Source organism: Thalia democratica, chromosome 6 (genome assembly GCF_965202585.1).
Source record: "Thalia democratica chromosome 6, ktThaDemo2.hap1.1, whole genome shotgun sequence".
Classification (NCBI taxonomy): Eukaryota; Metazoa; Chordata; class Thaliacea; order Salpida; family Salpidae; genus Thalia; species Thalia democratica.
The window spans coordinates 20,645,003-20,668,213 of record NC_139170.1 but is presented as its reverse complement, the minus strand read 5'-3'; the positions used below and the strand labels follow the sequence as shown (position 1 = coordinate 20,668,213).

General features: G+C 25.7%; 1 protein-coding gene across 1 annotated transcript; it reads right to left on the bottom strand.

Moving 5' to 3' along the window:
* Nucleotides 1-757: 757 nt before the first annotated feature.
* Nucleotides 758-21,392, bottom strand: LOC145838888 (threonine synthase-like 2). Its single transcript, XM_082946509.1, has 9 exons — nucleotides 21,281-21,392; nucleotides 19,563-19,673; nucleotides 16,073-16,267; nucleotides 13,824-13,976; nucleotides 10,340-10,461; nucleotides 10,099-10,195; nucleotides 7,475-7,620; nucleotides 4,282-4,404; nucleotides 758-904 (listed from the first exon to the last, which is right to left on the bottom strand). Exons 1-9 carry the CDS (start codon nucleotides 21,390-21,392, stop codon nucleotides 758-760), a joined length of 1,206 nt encoding a protein of 401 aa, XP_082802635.1.
* Nucleotides 21,393-23,211: the final 1,819 nt, after the last annotated feature.

Genomic DNA, 23,211 nt, shown 5'->3' with positions numbered 1-23,211 from the left:
TTCACCTCCACCTTCTAAAATGCTTGAACTAAAAAAAGTTTATTACTGTGCCTGATATTTATCAAAAGCAAATAGCAATTTAAACTTAATAATAGTATAAATAGTTTTTGTTTTAGGTTTTCTTTGGGTATAAAACAACATGAGTAGCTATTTTCTCTGCAACTGTAATAATTTAACTCATGGCGTTTAATCGTCTTTAAATTTATCTGCTCTTTAAAGAAGTGTAGTTTGCGATTAACAAAAAGACGCTTACTTAATAAAGTTTAAGTAAAGTAAGTTCTTTATTGAATTGCAACAAGTAAACCATGATTTGAAAATACTTAATTAAAAAAACTACTTTTTATAAACATTTATGTTAAATAAGTCCGTTTTACATAATAAAAAAACTAGTAATGATCTCTTATCTAATATTTTAACATAAAACGTTGTTATTTGAAAGTGGGATAAAAGTAGTCATGACTATGATTAACTAAATCGAAACAAACTTATTATGACTTAAAAGTTAAATTAAAATTTATGTTTTATAGTTTTTTAAATGTACTGAATAACATTAAAACTTGGTTAAGGAATTTATAAATACGTCTAAAAGTGTTAATTTTAATAACTAAAAGCGGGTAAAACTATTAAATTTTTAGAGCTACATAAAAATTAAAGAAAATTTTTAAATATAAGAAAAACTATAATACTAAAAAACATACGTTTAAATTTTTTTTATTAAATAACAGAAAATCTTTAAAAGAAAAACTTAAACAAAAAACTAGTACCCTTCGGTAAAGTTGTAGAAGTAAGCTAGCGCACAAGCTGTATGTGGATCTATCAAATACTTATTTTCATTCCAACATTTTTCAATAGAACTTTTGATCATTTCGTCAGTTGCAACTGCAGTTTGGATTAACGAAGAAACCTGATTAGCAATTTTTAACTTTGTATAATACAAGTTGACTTATTTTCAAATCAGAAACGATATAATCTCTAAGTTTAGCTTATTTAGTTATAAAAGATAGTTAAACGATAGTTTTAACACACATTTTTATTTTACTCAATATAACATACTCGATTTATTAATTTGCAACCATTTTGGCTTAGATAAAATAACGTCTCTATTAACAAATTTCTCATTAACAACCACGTGTGACCACAACTTGATCTCAGTTAACATTAAAACTGAATGTCAAAAAATACTTAATTCTAAAGTAGTTTCATAAAACTTTAAAAAGGCTAATTTTAAAAATATTAACAAATACTTGTTAAACATTGATTGGAATTCATTATTTAATAAATCAAAAAATCTCCGAAACTTTTATGACCAATTTAGCGACTTAATTCAAACTCTAATTAAACTCTTTATTCCACCTTATCCTAAAAATAACAAATGTAAAAAATATCGATCTAACGTTAAAATTATTAAAAGAAAAACTTATTCTTTACAAAAAAGTGAGAAAAAGAAATCATTCTCAAAAGATTATAAAATTAAGTCAAAAGAATATGAATTAGCTGTTAAAAAATACAATTGAGAATTGGAAAAATACCTCTGCACTAACCCAAATTATAAAAAGTTTTATAGCTACGTTAAATCTAAAATTGAATTAAATATTTCATTGCCTCCCCTATTTGATCAGCATAAAAACAAAACAGTAACTTCAGATTTTGAAAGAGCCACACTTTTCAATAAAACTTTTCAAAATGCATTTAAACAAGATCAAAATCATCAAAGTTTTAAACAACCTAAAAAAAATGCAGCAAAATGAATTTTTATATAAATTATAATGACATTAACACGTCGACTAAGCACCTTAAACATAAAATCATCAGAACGCCAGAAAAAATTTCACCTTATTTTATTAAGCATGCTATTCCATCATTAGTTTTTCCCCTATTATTAATTTTCAATTGCTCCCTAGCATTATCAGAAATACCTAAACAATAGAAAACATCTTATGTAATTCCAGTATATAAAAAAGTTTTCAAACACGACCCATTAAATTATTGGCCAATATCCTTAACCAGTACGTTTTCCCGATTTTTGAACACATTATTTCTCAAAATATATTTAATCACCTCTTCGAATTTAATTTATTAAAACCAAAACAATTTGGCTTTGTTCCCCACCGATCATCAGGAATTTAACTATTGACATGTTTACATACTTGGTTAATAACTTACTTGAACAATGAATCAGTCACAGTGGTCTATACTGACATCAAAAAACCTTTTGACTCTGTGTCACACATTAGATTATTAAAAATTATGACTCAATATGGTTTTGATGATAACTAAGTGAATTGATTAAACGAATTTTGAAATAGTAGGATACAAAGTGTACTCATTAACAACACATCATCAGATCCTCAAAAATTCACAGTGGAGTACCACAAAGTGGAGTCATTGGTCCTCTTCTTTTTTTAATTTACATCAACGATATTACTTTAAATATTCACATTCAAAGCGAAATAAGTCTATTTGCAGATGACGCAAAAGTATTTAGAAAGTCAGAAACTTCTTTACAATTAACATTAGATAATATTTTCGAATGGCTAAAAACAAGAAAACTTGTTTTAAATCCAAAAAATAATGCCAAGCTCTAACCACCAATAAAAATAAACCCTATTAACCTTTTAATTTATAAAACTAAAATACCAGCAGTAAATTTTTTTAAAGACTTAGGAATATATATATATCTGAAAGTCTCAAATGGAACGAACATGTAAATTATTTATATAAAATTGCTCAAAATTTATCTTATCAAGTACTTAAAAGTTTTAAGACTAGTTCTGCTAGTATTCTTACTAAACTATTTAAAATCTACGTTCGTCCTAAACTCGAATACAATACCCCTATATGATCCCCCTATTTAAAAAAAGACATTATTAGGATTGAGTCTTTGCAGAGAAATTTTACCCGTTTTGTTTGTAATAGATGCAACATTTCAAATACCTCATACAAAGTTAGATTAGTAAAGCTGAGATTGGAGTCTCTAGAGTATAGAAGTAGCAGTTTGATTTGATAACTTTTTTTTTAATTGTTTAAGGTAAATATAAAGAATTTTTCAATCATTTTTTTATTATTGTCAGACCAATTATAATTTTAGAGGAAATGATAAAAAAATAAAATGTAAACATAATTTTAATAACAGTCAAAATCAAAATTCTTTTTTCTGCAGAACAATAAATATTTGTAATAAGTTACCGAAGAATGTGGTTTCGTGTGGGAGTGTGGAACATTTTCGATTAAAACTAAAAAAAAAGATTTAAATAATATAAACACGAGTAAAATACAATGATTATCGATTAAGAATTCGTTATAATGATGGTTTAAAATAATTTTTATTTACTTACTTTAAAGTATTGGTATCACTAAAAGTAATTTTTCTTCCCTACGCCTTTCCCCTACAGATTATAAGTTGTTATACATAATTTTTGTAAATGTGTAATCTTTTATAGTCAATGCATAAGTTTGTATATGAGAATTTATTTCATTTTGTATTTTGTGCATACTAAGTTATAATTGATCATACAGGACTATTTGTTTATAATTTTTTACTGTGTCATGTTTAGTTTTCAATTTTCATTGATGTAATTTGTTTGTTTCTTTTTTCGTGTGTATTTTTTAAGCGGCTCAGGTTTTAATGCCCAGGTCCATCTTCGCACAATAAACTCCAATATTAATAAAATAAAAATGTAGAAGACAACACAATCTTTGTTGATTTTTTTTAAATTTATGATATATACATAAAAAAAAATGTAAGTTTCAAAATAACATCAGTAAGTTAGAAAAGTAAAAATGTAATATGATTCAAAAAGATAAGTTTAGTTTTTTTTTTTTTCATATTACTACACTATTAGATGAAAAAATATAAAAAATTCTGAAGCATCAATAATTTTTTAGCTTTAAACTACTGGAACTTATGAAAAAGCTTTTATAAAAGTTTTCACTAAAATATTCAACTAAAATGCTAAAAGTAAATACAGGTAAAAACAAGTTTAATATTACAAGGTAATGTAATTTTAAACAAAACGCTATTTTTACATACTGTAAACACATACTTAAATTATTTTGAAAATAATCAAAACTGTTTTTAAAATTTACAACAAAAAAGGACTAAATCATACTTTTGAAGGTAGTTACTTATTTTACTTTAAGTTGTTTAAGATTGAACTTATATTTTTCATCAATTATTTTAAAACGTTTTGTTATTATATCATCTTTTAGCAAACATTAGAATAAATCATAAATGTAATGCAGTAAAATTGATTAGAAAAAAGAAAGCTTTACAAAACTTACTTTTTTGTGTAAATCTTGATGTAATTTTACACTATCGTCCCTGGCATAATATTTGGGCATAATTTCTCCTAACAAATTGTCATCTGACATCATCCATAAGATACGTTCAAAATTTACCAGAAACTGTTTTAAGTAAGTTTTAGACTATAAATTTATTATGACTTTTTGTATAAAAATTAACAAAAATTAACTGATAAATAACAACTAAGAGAAATGATTTTAAAATTTAGTCTTAGTGAAGTGTATTTATGTTTACGAAAATACTTGAATCACAACTTTAAAGATTTAAAGATTTTTATGTTTTCCATCACATTAAGTTTTTAGCTATTCAAATTTTTCTGTAGACTTTTTTTTTCAAAATACGTTTATTTTATTGAAATATAATTTTTATGAAACCATTAATCGACAATTATTCAATGCTACTGTCAAAATATAGCTGTGTTAGACGAACTGGAAAGTAGAATTATTAAAGTACTAGAAGTAAAACAAATATCTGTTTCAATTACTTTTAATAAACGGAAACCAAACTTAAATTAAAAAAATCTGAAGATTTCGTTATAAAGCAACTACCGAACATTTTTTATTGAAAAGTCCCATAATTTGTTTTGTATTACAAAAAGTAATAGTTAAATATTGTATTGGAGTGATCATAGATTACATTTATAAGTAATTACATGCACTTGTAATACTAACTTTATTTAGCTTCTATATTAACAGGTAATGTTTATTAAACCGGACAAAAAAGTAAAAAAACCTTTATGAAACTAATAAAGATATGAACTTAATAGTATAATAAGTGGTGCACGACTCAATAACCAAAAGGTTTTTTCGTACACCAGGTCCTTAGACCAAACTTTTTGGGCACTTTTCTATCGTTCAATAAACAATACATAAAAAAATCATAATTAACTTATATTAACTAGAACATAAAATTATAACTAAATGACTAAATTAAAGTAAATATGATAATAGTTTTAGAGTTAAATCGATGTACTTGTTAGTTTTAAGAAAATCTGAGAAAATTAAAAGAAAAAACAACACTATGTATTTATTAACAATAAGTTTTAAAGAAATCAATTCGACCATCAGACTATAGCCCTCGGTATCTTGATATCCGGTTTTCGATCTTGTTGAAATTCGTTAGTTATTTGTAACTCATGAAAGCTGTAGTCGTTAATATACAAACACACATGATGTATTACCACAAAGCTACTATTTTCTGACATGATAAGTGACGTTAGGATGTCTAATTGTCGTAAAACGTAAAATAAATTATCTACTGGTAAGGCAGCTGGCACGCTCGTTTGTGAAAAAATAAAAATGAATAAATCGGCGATGTAATATTTACAACATTTAGAAGTTTCAAACAAAATCGTAAAATAAAACAACATTGACAGAAGTCTTTAGAACTGAAGCCCCAGCTTTCATGTGCCTTGAAACAAGCGCAGAACTTGTTACAGAAATCATTGATCGGAGTGATGTGATCGCAATAAAAAAGAAAGGGGGTAGCTGTCAACTTGCACGAGGGGATAAAATTGCACGAAGGCACAAAATTGCATGAAGATACTTTTGCACGGAGACATTTTTGCACGGGTTGAATTTTCAAATGTTTTTTTAAATTTTTTTTTATTAGATTTAATTTTTTTTTTAATTTTAGCGTTTTTAATACTATCACTGTTATCCCTAATCCTTACCCTCAATTGATAACTTTTTTTTTAGCTGTTTTTTTTATCAATTAATATTTTATAATTATATATATATATATTTTACTATTATTGTTACCCCAAACCTAATCCTCGGTCAGTAGCTTTTTTTTTTTAATTAATGTATTTTATATTTTTATTCAATTTTTTTTTTATAGCAATTTTTATTTGTCATTTTTATTTTTACTATCACTATTACCCTTAACCTTGCCCTCGGTCAAAAACATTTTTTTATTTTTGTTTTTTTTTATCAATCTATCCATTATTATTTTTTCTTTTTCTTTCTAATATATATTTTTTTTACTCTCGTACAAAATTGACCTTTGGTGCAAATTTGTCTTCGTTTAATTTTATCCCTTTGTGCAATTTAGTCTTCTTGCAATTTTGACCCGTTCCCAAAAAAAAAGAGCTTTTTTCAATGTTTAGTTTTGTTCTAATGACTTTATCTGTTAATTTCTATTAGACTGTCGTACTAAATTAACACACATATAAATGTATGTTAAATTCTTAAACAAAATTGATAAACTTATTTTGATAATTAGTTAATGAGTGTTTGATAAACCTTATTCGTAAAATAAAAATAGTATGAGATTTATTAGAATAGAGAAAAAAACCATATTATATACATATACTAATTGATCACATACATTATACACGTATATTAATTGATCACAATCATGAAACTTACTTATAAATTACCAGTTACTTTACGTTGCAACAACTAAACAAAAAAAATTAAACTCTATGTAAATACAAATTACAATTCAAAAAAAAATTCATAAGAAGATTTAAGAATATTTGAATTTAACTGGATACTAATGTACTATTAAATTAGGGTAGCTATGAAATTTGCACCAGCGTAAAAAATTGCACAAGGGGACAAAATTGCACGAAGATACTATTGCAAGAGCAGACAATTTTGCACGGAGAAAATTTTGCACAGGTTAATTTATTATTTTATTTTTTTATTTTCTATTTAAATTTTTTACACTATTACTGTTACCCCTAACCCCGGTCGGTAGCTTTCTTTTCTTTTATTTAATTTTTATTGTTTTTTTTTACTACTTTTATTTTATTTTTTTTTACTAAAACTTTATTTTTCTGTTTTATTTTTTCTCTATTTTTTTTTTACTCTCGTGCAAAAATTTAACACGTGCAAAGTTGACCATTGGTGCAAAATTGTCTTCGTGCTATTTTTTCCTCTGGTGCAATATTGGCTTCGTGCAATTTTGTTCTCGTGCAATTTAGTCTTCGTGCAATTTAGACCCGTTCCCATTAAACTAAACTAAAGTAACATTTTCAATACTAAATTGTAACTTTCAAAAAGTAAAAACTTGGTTTAAGTTTTTACATACAAAGAGTTTTTGTACTTAGTTATTTTATAGTAATAAAGTGAACACAAAAGCTAATATATAATAGATACCAGCAAAGAGGTTTAGTAATTATCAACAATAATTTACATTTTATTCTTTAAAAAACTTAAAACGTACTGTCATGTTCATGGCAGGAGCCAATGTTGCGATTTGTCTTTGTTTACTCCAATCGTTTCTTGACACTATTTTGTGCAAAGTATCATTTGAATTAGTTACACAAACAGGTCTTAATGGAACTCCCATTTTCACTGCTAGAACGCAAGCTAAAAGATAGACGTATCAAGAATAAATAAAAAACTATAACTGTTATATTTTACTACAATTAACACTGCAATTATTAGTTATTATTTTCTAAAAAACTCCTTGCTATTACTTTAAGCCTATATAACTAATATATGTTTACACAATAACTTAGGGTTAGATAATAATTCATATTACAAAATTTTAAAACTTATAGTTTTTTCATAGAATCTATTTTTTTGTTATTATTTAAAACTAAAAAGAAAAAACTTACCAGAAGATTAAATGATAGTATATATGATTGTAAAACAAATCATAAAACTGTTTTAAAATAAGAAAAATTAAAAACTGCTAAGACAGCTATATTTTAATTAGGGTCATATGGGAGTAAATCACTTTTTCCATAACTTGATCTTATTTTGTAGAGTTGTAACTAAGCTACAAGTTGCTTTTTACAAATTTTAAATTCATAATTAAATTAAGATATAGCCCGTTAAAGTTGGAAAGTACAAAAGGTTTCTTGTTAGAGGAAAAAAAACTAAAACTGTAAATAAATAGAAATCAAAAAATAATATCATCTTCTATGTTTTTCTAGTAATTTAATAACATATTATAAGTAGCTTTAAAACCCTACAAAAAATTTTCACATATAATTTATTTTTTGTTTCATATTTTTTCTATAAATCTTTACTCTTATCCCTAACTAACCTTACCTAAACATACGAAAAATTAATAAAATATTTTCTTTTAATTGAAAATAACATGAAAAATTGAAATAGAAAATAAAGTTTGCTTTAATACATGCAATTCATTTGCAGGTTTTTGAAGCAGCCCAAAACGTTTTCCTCGAAACATGTGTAATTTTTTAAACATAAATTAAGTTTTGTTTTTATTTTACTTATAAATATATTTTAGTTAGTTTTAAGTAAACTTAGCTTGAGCTAAATGTCGTTAAATTTTTTTCTAGTGTTATTGTGTTTATATTTCAAACTTTCATTTAATTAACACTTTTTTAATTTTTAATCACGTCAAATTTAATTGCGTTGCAATTTTAGTCTGATTATATATTTATATTATTAATTGTTTTATTTTCATAAAGTTTGTATTTATTGCACTAGAAATTTAGGTTAGTTATAATTTTTTTTAAATATTTTTTAAAGTTTTCCTAGACTTTTTTACCTTAGTTTCACAAAATTCAACCGTATAAAAGTGAAAAAGTGACACCCGTTAAAAAGTATTAAGGCCATAAGGGGGGGGGGAGGTGTGTCCAACAGTTTTTTTTTTACATAAATTAACTTTAGCCTTTATATGAAAGCTTTAAGTACAAACTACAAGCCAGTTTTTAAAGGATTCAAAAATATAATTCAACTTTTGAGATATTTTGTATTTTGTAAAAAGTTTCTGATACAAACGTATGAACTGCAAATTTTTCGGGTCAATTTTCTCGGAAGTTTTAAAATTCACTAAAAATCTATCTTCTTCTTTATTTTTTAAGCAATCTTCTTTAAATATTTAGGAAATGTTCCTTCTACTATATATAAAACAAAACGTTACTTATGAATTAAAAAAATTCAAAAAAATAAAAATTTTATGACAAAAAAAAGAAATTTTTATTTAAAATTTTTTAAAGTCCAAAGTAACTTTTTTTTAATGTATAAAGATTACACTGTAAAAGTTTGAAGAAGATTGCTTGAAAAATGTAGGAGGAGATTAAAAAAAAAAATATTAAATTCTATTTATTAATTTAATTTAATTTAAAAAAATAATAGTAAAATTTCCCTAGACTTTTTTATCTTAGTTTTACAAAAGTCCTTCGTATAAAAATTACACTCGTTCAAAAGTATTAACTCCTATAAAAGTAACACCTTTGCAAAAATGATACTACGTGCAAAAGTGGCTTTTTGACTCGTTTTCCAAAAACAAAAGCAAATGATGATGGCCGAAATAGATATTGGCCAAAAACACAAGATAACTAAAAGTATTAAAAATATACCAAAAAGTCTAATTAGTAGAAACTATAAGTAAGATAACTGAAAAAAATACATTAACTTAAAGTATCAGAAATTAAAATGTTTGAAATTTAGTTGTTGTGTACCCATCAAATATTTGTTTAGACAGAGAACATTAACATTGGACTAGTAAGCTTAGTTTTTATTAAAAAAGTAATAAGAAAATACTTAACTGTATAAATTATAAGTCGATAATAACTATCAAAATAGTTGATAAAATCATTACTCGTGTTAAATATTTGAATATATCTTAATGCTTTATTAGCTTTAGTTTCAAATAGATACAAACAAATAAGATTAGCTTTTTTGTTTATAAAAATATTAATTAAAAGTTGTGACAAAGAAATATGTTGCTAAAGTTGTCAAAAAAAAGTTAGCTATTACAAATAAAACTTTTGTTGATATTTTCCAATAACGCATATTAAACTGTTCTAAATTATAAATTATAAAAACAAATCACAAATACTTATCAAGTTTAGAAACACTAATAACCTGACAAGTTACCACATGCACCGTTAGGTATGATATTATTAACCATGTTTCCGATTTTCGTTGTCGTTTGTAAATAACCATAAATATGATGTGCCACCTAATATTAAACTAACTTAGTTTTAAATATTTACAGCAAACATTGAAAAGAATTTTAGAATAAAGTAGTTTTAAATTTTTTAATTAAAACAGTAGCTTAAAAAGAAGCTAGTTTTTTTTCCATAAACACTATATTAAATCTTACTTGTACCATGATTCGGCACCAATTCAAAGAATTAAGTGTGGCTATAGAATGTTCTTCAACAAACTTAGAGTCTTCAATCATCTGCTGAAAAAATACTTCCATCTCTTCAAGTTCTCCTTCAACTGTTTTTTTTAATTTTACTTGTATTTCAAAAAGAGTGTATTAGATTAACTATACGGAACTGATAATTATGGTCACTTCATTAAGCTTTAAAACTAAGCAAGTTTTTAACAGTTTACTATCATTTCTAACCAGCAATAATTTTAACCCGATCATATCTAACCAAATCATTTCTAACCTGATCACTTCTAACATGATTATTTCTAAGACGATTGTTTCTGAGCCGATAATATTTAACTTGATCATATCTAACCTGATCATTTCTAACCCGATCAGTAAAAATTCATTGCTTTTTAGATTTATTTTAAACTTTATTAATTTAAAAACTAACTAGTCTAAAAAGTTATTCTTGTATTAAAATATAGTTTACTTTTTCTAAACTTAAGGTTTGTATAGTTTAAAATTGTAAATTTACAATGTGTATCTCTTTAAAATAGTATTTAAAAACTCAAATATTTCCTCCTGAATTACATATCTTTTTTTTAGGTAATAAAACATCAGAGTACACACTCTCCCCTTTGCAACGATAAACGTTTTCTGAAAGTCAAGTGAGTGAGTTTTAGTTAATCATATATTATTTCACTTGCCCTTTCTTTAAATTTATCAACAAAAATTCACCTGTTAATAAAAAAATAAAACTAAATTTATCTGTAAAAAAAAGTAGAACTTATAACTAACCAAAATAAAAATAAAAAACTAATCCTAACCCTTTATTGAAAAAACCCCTTTGACACGTCGTTTGGCAAACACTCACAAGGTTAAAATCTCAACATTAAAAATAAAATCATTTTATTTCAACTTATTTTAATTTCAAATCAATTTCGTTATTATGAACTTTTTCTTCATATCGATCTGCTAAAACTAAATTTTTTGTTTGATTAAATAAAGTATACTAGATTATTTCAATTCTTTTTAAATTCTGCAGTGTTGAATTCTTAAAGTAAGCTGTTATAACTATATTTAAGTTATATACTATTGTCATTTACGTAACTAGAATATATTTTTAATGCAAGTAAATTTAAAAGATTAAACTGTTACAAATGTAATATTCAGATACAAAGATCTTTATACCACAGTCTATAAGCTATGCTGTAAGTCTAGCGCAAGCTTTATATAGCTGTTGACTAACTTATTACTATATCAATAGCCGGTAAATTTTAACTTTAAGCTTAAAAACTTGCACAAATTTTTCTACGACCTGCACAGACTTTTTTTCTGACAGAAGTAGATATGATCAGGTCAGGGTTAGAAGCAGGGGCGGAACGCTGGAGCTGTAGCTCCACTTAAAAAAACAAAAAATTATGCTTTTATTTTTTTTTAGAGTTTAAGCCTTTAAACACGCTGCTTTAAATGGCCCCTGCTTCAACTGTACAACCCCAAACTACGTCAAAGTAACTTTATTTTAAAACTGAGGAATTGAGCTTTAAAGTTATATATATTTATTTATGTTAGCTTAAAAAGTAAGAAAGTTATGTTATCATGAAGTTGTACAAAAAGTACAGCCAATTGTGTACATGAACGTCGTTAATTTCCCTGCTAAATTAGTTTTTTTAAAGTTTTTATATTTGATGTTCAAAATTTTCTTAAAATTAGAGTTGCAAGCTCAATTCCGTGTCAGCTGCATCTTAAATGTTTACAAGTTTTCAATACAAAAAATGTTTAAAAGTTGAATTCTGGAGCTGCATGAACTTTCAGCTTCATGTAAATTTAATCATGATCGTTGTTTAAAATTTACTACAATGCGAGAACAATAAGACAAGGTGAACTCGAGCAGAAGAAACTCGAGGAGGGAGTACTCAAGCACTGGTAATTCAAGCAGTGGCAACTCGAGCAGGAAATACTCGAGTAGGGAAAACTCGAGCAGGAGCAATTCAAGCAGGGAATACTCGATCAGGGACAACTCGAGCAGGAGCAATTCAAGCAAGAAAAACTCGAGCATGGGCAACCTCGTTTTTTTAAGTTACTTGCATGTTTTTTTTTAATTATTAGTTAGACAAGTTATAAAATTAAGTTAGTAAATTTATAATTTTGCAAATACAGAAACTTACATGGACATATATAAAAATAAAAATAGCTATAGTTGTTAGGAAAGGGTGGTAATATACAAAGGTATAAGTATGTGTTTTTTTTTTATTTTATTTATTATTTAATTAAACAAACATGTTCAACTTTTTTTTATAAAAATTTAGCTATTTCTTCACATTACCTTTAAAGTTTTAATCTAAATGTTTCAAACAAGGGGATTTTTTAAATTTGACAATGTCAATCTGCAGCACCGCTAACAAAAAGACCACGCGTTACCACTGGTCAGAGGTAATCGGGTAAGAAATGATCGGGCTAAAAATAATTGGGGTAGCAATGATTGGGTTAAAAATGATCGCAGGTTTAAAATGATCAGCTCCCATTTTCAACTGTATTAGAAATAGAAAACAAATAAATTCAGATAAAGATTAAGAATATCACTGGATTTAAACATGTTGTCAGCTGTAACTACTAATAGATATTTAAAGTTCGAAGTTGTGTGGGTGTTGTTAGATAGTCACGAGTGTATTTAAACTTAATACTGTACTCTATCAATTATATTTTGACTTATTTTTTATTTGTTAAATAAAACATTACTCTTCGTAGTATTCTAACGCTTAAAACTACTTTGTTTTCTATAAGAAAAATATTTCCAAAGCTTTGTAGTATTTATAAAATGTTTTAAATATATTCACCAACAAACAAAAGTACCTATTAGAAATTAAATTTACCTATATAACTAAAAACCAAGCTTTATTTCGAGTGTCTCAAAGTAACTATCAAAAAAAAGTTATTAAAATCTAGTCAATAAGCATTGTGATACTTTTATAAAAACTAGCTAAATAAAAAAAGAAGTTTGAGTATCAATTGGATCTGAATAACTCCGTTGAAAGGTGTTAACTCGCTTGACAAACAAAAACATATTTCAGTTCATTAAAGAAAAAGTAATGTGAAATTATGTTTTTATTATATATTCCCGCAAACTTGCTTTGCTAGGATCCTTTATTAACACATAATTAGATTAAATTTTAAATTTTTAAATAAAAAAATATAAGTTATTCAATTTAAATAAACAAGATAAACAATTTGTGAATACTTGTCGGCGTTTTTATATATCTAGCAGTTTAAAAAAAGGGGTTTATTCAATTTTTATTTTTATGAGCATAATCTTATCAAAAGAAGTGAATTAAGTATAAGTTTTAGGTTTGCTTAACTTAAAGAAGCCTTGTTTATGCCGGATTTGTTTTAAATTCGAATTTAGAATTGCTCACAAACATGAAGCCAAATGATATTTGAACTAGGCAGTTGAGTAGAAAAACTAAAATAACAATATAAATGTAACCTGCAAAAACATGTGCTGTTGGATCTTGCACAGTTGTCATCATTAATTTCTGAACTTCACTTATCATGTTGTGAGGATACATGACAACCGTTGAAACATTGGCTGCCGATTGCATTGAATACAAAGCGCTGCTTCCTGTATCACCACTAGTTACTGCAAAGTAGAAGTTTGTTGAGCAAGTCATGTAAAAACTCGTAATTTTTTTTTTAACTTCTCTTTACTACATTTAAATTTCTTGCAATAAATTAACAAATTAGTCTATGTCTTTGTGCCACTCTAGTGGTAATTGTCTCTTTTTTACTTTCTTCTTTTCTCTCAAGCGAGTATAAATTCAACAATCGCGCGTAATTTTGACTTTTTAGTTTCTGCTTCGTTGCAGCGGACTGAAGTCAGTGCAGCTCTTTGCTGCACTTAAGTTTTAATGGTTTCAATCTTTTTGTCGAGTTTATTTCGATTTTAGAACACTTTTTGAGTTTGGTTTAAACGTTTAGTTTTTAGTTTCTTTGATTCGAGTATTGTCGTCTTTTAAAAGAATTGATAATTTGATTTATTAGTGTAATGTTGTGCAGTATTTTATCATCTTTTCGTTTCGCAAATTCATTGTAAATATAATCATTATCACAGATTCGAACTAAGTTTAAATTAGTATAAGTAACTGATTTATTAAACCTTTAGTAAATAGTAAGTAAGTCATATTAGTTTATTTAAGTCAACTTTAATTTAAGCGTTATCTTGGGGGCATCTACTATACAAGTTAGAGCGCACGTTGCGTTTTAAACAAGGCCAATAATAGTGTATAAGTAGAACCCTGTGATAGCGACATCTTCTTTATTTTACTTTTCATAAAAAATTAAAGTTTAACATTATTATTATAAATAATAGTAATACTTAAGGTTGGAAAAAGATATTTATGAGATATACTTTATTTACTAGGTTTACTAATTAAAAATGTTGTTTGTAGCATACCTTTTATTTTAATAATGCTCTATCTTAATATTAGGATATTTAGAGCTAAAATATGTTTGAACAAACAATTTTTAAATTTAAAAGTTATCAAAACAAAAAAATGTGCACCAGGTCCTAGGACAAAGTATTTTGAGCGTCTTTTTTTTGTCATTCAATAAACTGTTATAAATAATTCATCTAATTGTTTTTATGCAGACTTTACAAAAATTTGAATCGTAAAGTTATTAATTAAGGAGTTTTTTTTAAGTTTTCTAATTTTTGTAAAAAAAAACTTAGCTACCAGTTGTTTTAGCTTGTTTTCTAAATTCAAAGTAAAACTTCAGATATAAGTATTCAAAGATAGAGAGTTCAAGAGGTTTTTTTCATAGGATGCGCAAAGTAAAAAGGCGAAAATATACTATTTAACTAAAAATTTATATCCTTTTCTGTTTTTGATCAACTGTTTCAAACTTTCATTTTCTAATAATTTCAAACAAAATATAGTAAACAACTTTTTTTTTCTTAAATTATAAAAAAATTTAAAGCCAAAGAAAAAAACTTTTTTTTACAATACATATATATTTTAAACTTTGAAAAATCTGATTTTTTTTCAAGTTGTTCGTAACATTAAGGAAAAAAACTCTTTAAAATAGAAGTGGGAGGAAATTTTCAGTGAGTTTTTCAAAATTCCGACAAAGTCGGCCTTGATTTTTTTTTCTTACGGTTGAACTAGATGCTTAAAATTTTTTTATTATATTTTAGAAGTTAATTAAAATTTTTAAATCTATAAAAAGTATATTTCAGTATATACTCTAATCATTTAAGTAAAAGCTAATATTTTTGTAAAAATAAAAGTTGGATCCCCTTATGGAATGTATGTTTATTGAACAATAAAAGTGCTCAAAAAGTTTAGTCATACAACCTGGGTCTAGGAAAAAAGTTTTAAGTTTAAATTAAACTTTTAACTTATATATTCCTACATCGCAGGTAAGTTTTAATGTATTGTCTCGCTAGGACATTGATTATATAAACTACAAAGTTTAAATTTAAGTTGTACTTAAAGATTAATTAAAATGAGTTTTCTACAAGTTAAAAGAATCTTAACAAGTTCTAACAGTTAGTTTTGCTAAAACACAAAAGTATAGAAATATAAAAACGTTTGTTATTAAACTTAAAAAGACTAAGTTAAACGAACAAACGTTAAAAAATAGATTTTAGAAAAAAAAAAAGTTAAGTAATTTTTAGTTTTATATTTGCTGACTTTTTGCAAAAAAAAAGTAGAAATCTTTAGACTAGGCACATACTTATAACACAAGTCATTTTTGAGTTTTTCTTCTCTAGAAAATAGCTGATCAGTTGTGCAGTCACACTCATAGCTAGGTCCTTGAAAGCCATAGTCTCACCGTGCCATAGCTCCAAAATATTAAGTCCTCCATCTAACTTTTTAACTTGAACTACATCTTCAATATCGAAATTTTTGAAAGCTTCTTCGACGATTTCTTTAAAAATATTTTTTTTATAAGAACTTCATTTTTTTTCGGTGCATAAAGTAAGTAAAACAATAAAAACAACACATTGTATAACTTAATATTTAATTAAAAAAACTTTTAGTTAAGATTCGTTAGTTAAATATCCAGATAGATAATACAAACCTAAAGTATATTGAAAACCAGAGGTGGGCAAACTGCAGTGCACGGGCTAAAAAAAGCCCAAAAACCAAAAATTTGCGGCCTACTGTGTACTTTCCAGGTTTAACATACCTCTTTAAAAAAACAAAATGCTGTATGAATTTACAATTATGCACTTGAGTTAATACTTATTAGTTTCTAGTGCTTTTTTGTTGCTTCTTTTATCGAAATTTGATTTAATATGTTTTTTTTTAATTGATAACTACAACTATTTTTAACAGCTGCGGCCTACGGAAGACTTTATTATATGCAGTGCGGCCTGCATTTTTTTTAAAGAAAATTACCCCGTTTAACAATCGACCGACGTTTATAATAGTGTTACTTATACGCGACTCTGGTTATTATCTGACTCCTAGCGCGTTATAATAGTATCGGTGATGTTATTTAAATTTTTAGAAATGACTTAGCTAGGTTATTTAGCTAAGTCGACTTAATGAATTGCGAACTTAAACTTAGACTATAATTTAATGCTTAGCCTAATTAAATAGTTAGATTGTTAGAATGCTTAACTGATTATATATAAAGAAATCGAGTCTAGAAATAAGCTATATTATAATGAATATAAACTGCGATAACACATTAACAAAACATAGCAAACTATAAAAATAACTACTTCAATTCACAAGTTCATAAAACAAACAGTCGCCTTCGTACGAAAAGTACGAGGCGAGCACAACCTTTTTTTCACGATATGATATTATTACAAAGCTAAATCTAGACTGGCCATAAACTACTCGCGCTTTACTAAACTAAAGCATTTTTAACTTTGAGAAAAAAGGAAGAAAAGAACAGCGCTAGTTGTTACACCCGCTACTTTTTGAAGGCTGCCGGCTGACCTCTTAGAAAATGTTGTAACAGAACTTAAGTTTAGAAAATAATATAATTGTAGAAGTTTGTTTGAATAACTCGATGCTTTAATTTTCAAATTACCTAAAAGTTTAAAAAACAGTACTATTATGTATCTATTTGTAGATACTGAACTTTTCAAAAATTAAATGACCTTAAAAAGAACTATCGGTACTATAAGAAAATTACAATAAGACCAAACACACCTCGTAATATGTATAAAAATATTACTATAAAACGCAATTAGATATAAAAATTTAACAAAAAGAAGAATTGGTAATGTTTCTGAGAGGTTCACTGAAAAAATATATGATAAAGTAAGCCAGATTTTTCGCCCTGTAACTATTATTAACGAGTCAGTACACTAATAAACCCTTATTATAAAGTATAACTTATAATTTTAATTAACATTCAAACATAAGTTTAATTGCCACTGTGGTGAGAATGACTTTGGAAAGTTGTCTAAAGGGCTTCATTTAAGGATTGATCAGCATGTGCCAAAAATTCTTAAAAATAAATTAAAGGTATATCCTAAAAACATAAAATTTTTATTTTGCAACATTTTAAATTAAAAGTTTTATTCATTTAACACCCTACATATCGATTGAGTATATATGTAAATTTAGTTCATTTATCTAAACTAAGATTTGTGATAATATATGTTGGCGGGTATACTTACAGTTCCCACCCGCACAATACCAACTCATTTTTTTAAAAATCAATTTTTAACTTTTTATGCTTTTTTTTACTATTTTTCTAAACTTTTACTATCACTGTTACCCCTAACCCTTACCATTGGTCGAAAAGCGGTTCTCCGATTTGATCGGGTGAAAGTTGTGCGGGTGGGAATTGATTACGGGTTGGAACTGAGCGCTTCCCATGTTGGCGATATCGAAACTAAATGACAGAATAAAGGATTGATATCTAACAAAAAGAACAATTGTTGTTTTAATTTTCTGCCAATTGGGCGATTATGATAATGAGTTTTGAAAACTCTGATGTAAAGTAGGAAAATATCGCTCAGTTTTTCTTCAAAGTTTAATCCTTAATTTTTTGAGTGAAGAAACTTAAGCTCTTCAACTTCTTTTACAAAGTTTCACGCTTAAACTTTAAAAACAACTTCTACTACTTCTCAGCTAAAAATATTCTATATTGTTTGTATAGTTTTATTATTATCAGAACATTATTTTAATTAACTTTTAAGTTTAACTTATTGGCGTTCTTTTTTTTTCCAAAACTAAATCTCAAATTTTGGATGGTGGTGTATTAAAAAACAGACTTGTAAAAAATAATATTTTGGTAACTTATTTTATAATTAGCCAGATTTAAAGCTTTTAATTATTTTATAGGACTATAATGAACTTTAAGCTACACTACTCTGAATAGTTTTAAATAAGCCTAGTTTTAGATTTTGAATTTTCAAATTTTTTTTTTTAACTTTTACATGTTTAATTTTAACATTGTAAAATTGTAATTACAGTAGACTACCGCTTAAGTACGCAAATTGAACCCGACCAAGAAGTGCGTACTTAGCACGGGTAGTGCGTACTTTTTGCAACATAGTATAATATGAAATTTAGTTGTTTGTTTTCTTTCTTACAACTAGCTACCAAATAATTAAGCCAAATAAACAAGTCTTTTTATTTTAAATAAAATTTAATACATAATTCTAATCTGCAAAATTTTTTAATAGATTTTAAAATAATTTGTTTTTTCTAAAAAAAGTTTCTACATAGTTACATAATACATACATTTAATATAGAAAGTCATTGTCAATCAATGATATAAAAAAAATATTAAGCCATATTTTCCATATTTTGTTTTGTTAGAGGCAAAGTACCAAACTACATTGTGTTTACCAAACATTTTCTAAACATCAATGTGTGTACATTTAAATTAAATTACGACTTAACTATGTTGTATTTGTAGGTTTTTTTAACTTTGTCATCTTGATTTATTTATTTTATAGCATTACAGCTCAAATATCATTATTCTTTTCACTTTTCTGCAACCACAACATAAGTATTTAGTTTATTAACATTTAATAACAGGACTTTCACTACTATTCAGGTTATTATTCATTATTCAGGTTATTTGTTTATTTAAATTTGGTATAAATATATAAAAAATTTATATAAAATATGTAAAAAATTTATGATTGTTTTTGTCTTTCTGAATAAGTGCGTACTTAAGGCGGGGTGCGTACCAAAAAAAGTGCGTACTTAAGCGGTAGTCTACTGTATCTTTTAATTAAAACTACCGTTTTGCTTTTCTAGGTCTATTTCAGTTTCATCTATGAACAAGTTGAGTACCTTTTTGACTACTTCAGTATAAGATAAACCTTTCCACAGTAAAAGGTCTTCAGAAGAAACTATTTATAATAAAAGTTTATCATCAACTTAAAATGCTAATACTATCATGATAATATTTAAACAAAACAGGAAAAAAAAAACTATATTCACAGTTGACTATGAAAAATAAAAATAAATAAAACAACTAGTTTTTAGTAACTTAAATATCAGACTTTATTTTATAATTTTTAATGAATAAAAGAACACTCAAATTTTTTCTTTCCAATATATTTCGTCAAGTTCTCTTCAGGGAAACTATTGAAACAATACAATAAAACACAACAAGTATATATACAAAAATTTTACAAATTAATTAACTGATCAGTTAAGTAAACGTAAATGTAATCAACAAAAATGTAATCAACAAAAACTTTAAAAATCAACACAAAATGGTCTTAACTAGATAAGGCAAAGGTGTAGTCAAATTCTTTCTTTTTACATAAATTTGGTTTGTTTAAATGTGTTAAAGTGGCTTTAAGTCTAATTATTTCCAATGTATTTGAACATTGTCGCATTACAATGAAATATACGAATTGATACACTTGGGAACATGTTTCTTTATTCTAGTTGTGACGTGTCGAGAAGTTTGACCAATGTAGCTGCTGTCACAGCAGCATTTAAACTTGTAAACTACAAGACTTTTTTCTTGAGGTGTCATTAGGTCTTTTCCCGAACGTTGAAGTATTGGTTTTGACATGAATAGAACCCTAGAATTCACCGCATAATTAAAGACAAAAAAGACGAAAAGAGTGTTGCAGTCAAAAATGCAATAAAAAAATCTGCGATAGCAGAACACCTTGTGAATAATCCAAGTTGTGAAAAAAAGTTTGCATTATCTAATTTCAGTGTAATGCGACAATGTTCAAATACATTGGAATTAATTAGACTTGAAGCCACTTTAATACATTTAAACAAACCAAATTTATGTAAAAAGAAAGAATTTGACTACACCTTAGCCTTATTTAGTTAAGACCATTTTGTGTTGATTTTTAAAGTTTTGTTTGATTACATTTTTATTGATTACTTTTACGTTTACTTAACTGATCAGTTAATTAATTTGTAAAATTTTTGTATATATACTTGTTGTGTTTTATTGTATTGTTTCAATAGTTTCCCTGAAGAGAATTTGACGAAATATATTGGAAGGAAAAAAATTGAGTGTTCTTTTTTCATTAAAAACTAGCTTTTATGTTTCTACTATCTTAATATATCGATAAGACAATAAAAAAACCGTTACTTTTTGTTGTATTTACCTCTTTATAACATAAAATGACAAAACAAACGTCATTAAATATACATGTATTTACAAAATAAACTTTCTGTAGAGTAAAATAATTTCTGTGCACACTAATGTGCCTAGATGCAAACCGTGAAAACATCTACTATAGAGTACTAATTAAGATGTTTGTTTTTATAATTTGATAAATACTCAAAATTAGAGTATTGTATTTAGGTATTTGATAAATTTACTTCGTTCGACTTACAGAAAATACGTTTTATAATATTATACAAATTTAGGTAGGATGTTAAACATAAAAGTAGTTAAAAAAATTCTAACAAGTTTATATTTTATATTTTTAAGTATCTATTATAGAGATACATTTATGTAAATAAAAACTGTTAAAACTTTTTGGAATAGTTTCAGGCATGGTCATTCCACCGTCATCACAGTATGATGTGAAAAGAGATTTTTCAAAGCTGATTGGTTGAGACTTTCCCCGCGTGCTCACTACTTTCATATTTACTATGCTGGGAATAATATTTTCTAATTATTAAAAAAATATATATATACTAGAGGCCAAACTAAATTAAATAAAAACGAAAAAAGCATTGCGAATGAGTTTGCCCGTAAAAACTGTTTAATTTAAAAAAACATCAATATATACTACAACCGTTGATGTACTAGATCCGGCTTTTTTGCTTAGATCAAGATCTGAAATCAAACAATTAACAATAGTATGATTCAAGCTTTTCTTATGAAATAAATAAACTAATAAAAAAAGTTTCTGTAATGAAAAAAACTAAGTAAACAAAAAAAATCTTGTTTTGTGCAGCTTTAAGTAAATCATCAAACATAAACAAGTCAACAAAATTGTATACTTTTACAAAAATTAATTGACCCATGTTGTTAAAGCTTTAACAATTTAAAATTTTTTCTCCTAACGCAGCATCCTAAAAATTGTGCTACACCTGAATATTGTTGATTGAACGACAAAAAGCGCTCAAAAAATTTTGCCCAAGGACTTAGTGTACGTAAAAACCTTCCGGTTATCAAGTCATACACCAAGGATACAGTTTAATGTCTTGTCGAAGACAGTTTTCTAAGACAAATGTCCAGGAATAAATGAATATAAAAATAAATTATTAAAAATGTATTTGATTCAGAAACGTTACACATGATAGTATATATTTTTCTTATTGATTTTATAAATGTAGATATTGAACTAACAAATGTAAACATAAGATAAAAAAAGAGCACAAGCATATTTGGAACACCTTGAAAACAACAGTCAGTTTTTCTGAATTCTAAAGTAACTATGATCAATAAAAATTTATAACTAAAGAGAACCTACTTAAATAATGAAACCCTGCACTAATTTGCATAAGATTTTACATATAAAATGCTAGTTTACTTGTTTTTAATGACTTCAAGTTTACTTTAGAATTCAAATAATGTTAAATTACAGTAATCTAAATGAAGAAAATAAATCTACTTCGAACAATGTTTTCTTATTTTAAATTAATGCTTTTGAAATTTAAGATTTACTTAAGAATTTCCACACGCTTTCGAGCACAATATTTTCTAGTTTTTAGATCTTATAATTCATAATAAACTGATTATACTACTTCAAGTATTTGATAATTGAATAAACAAAGTTATATTTTAAGAATTTATTTAAAGTTGGCAAATGAATAAAAAATGTTACTTTACCTTGTAAAGATATTTTAATACTACCAATGTTAATCTCATTAACTTTAGTCATAGTATAATTTCAAAGTTTATCGAATAATTTGACACTTAAACTTAAAATTCAATTAAATAATTTACTAAAGATACCTTATTGTAAGAAAAAATAAAGTTTTTAATTAAAAAAAAACGTGAATCATCATAATAGACATTAAAAATAGTTTATAGGTAAAATGACATTACAAGTTTTTAGTTAAAACTATAAGAATAAGAGCTTAAAATTAGAAAAAAAAATTAAACTTTCACTGATATATTTTCATTTTCATTTATACAATGAATATTTTAACTGGAATAAGTATGATTAATAATTTTGTCAATACTTAAATATGTTAATATTATAATAAACAAATGTTGTTTAAAAATATTAAACACTTATTTTATTTTATAAAGTGTTTTATAAAAATTACTGTATACTTTTTAACAAATAAGTGAAGCTTTTTCTACAAAATATAGCCTATAGCCACTCTTTTTTTTTATTGTTACTAAAACTACAACAATGTTAAAGGATAAATTCAAATTTATTCTTTTAGCTTGCACCTTATAGGCATAGATACTTCTTAATTAAATCGATAAAAAGATGTTTATTGTTT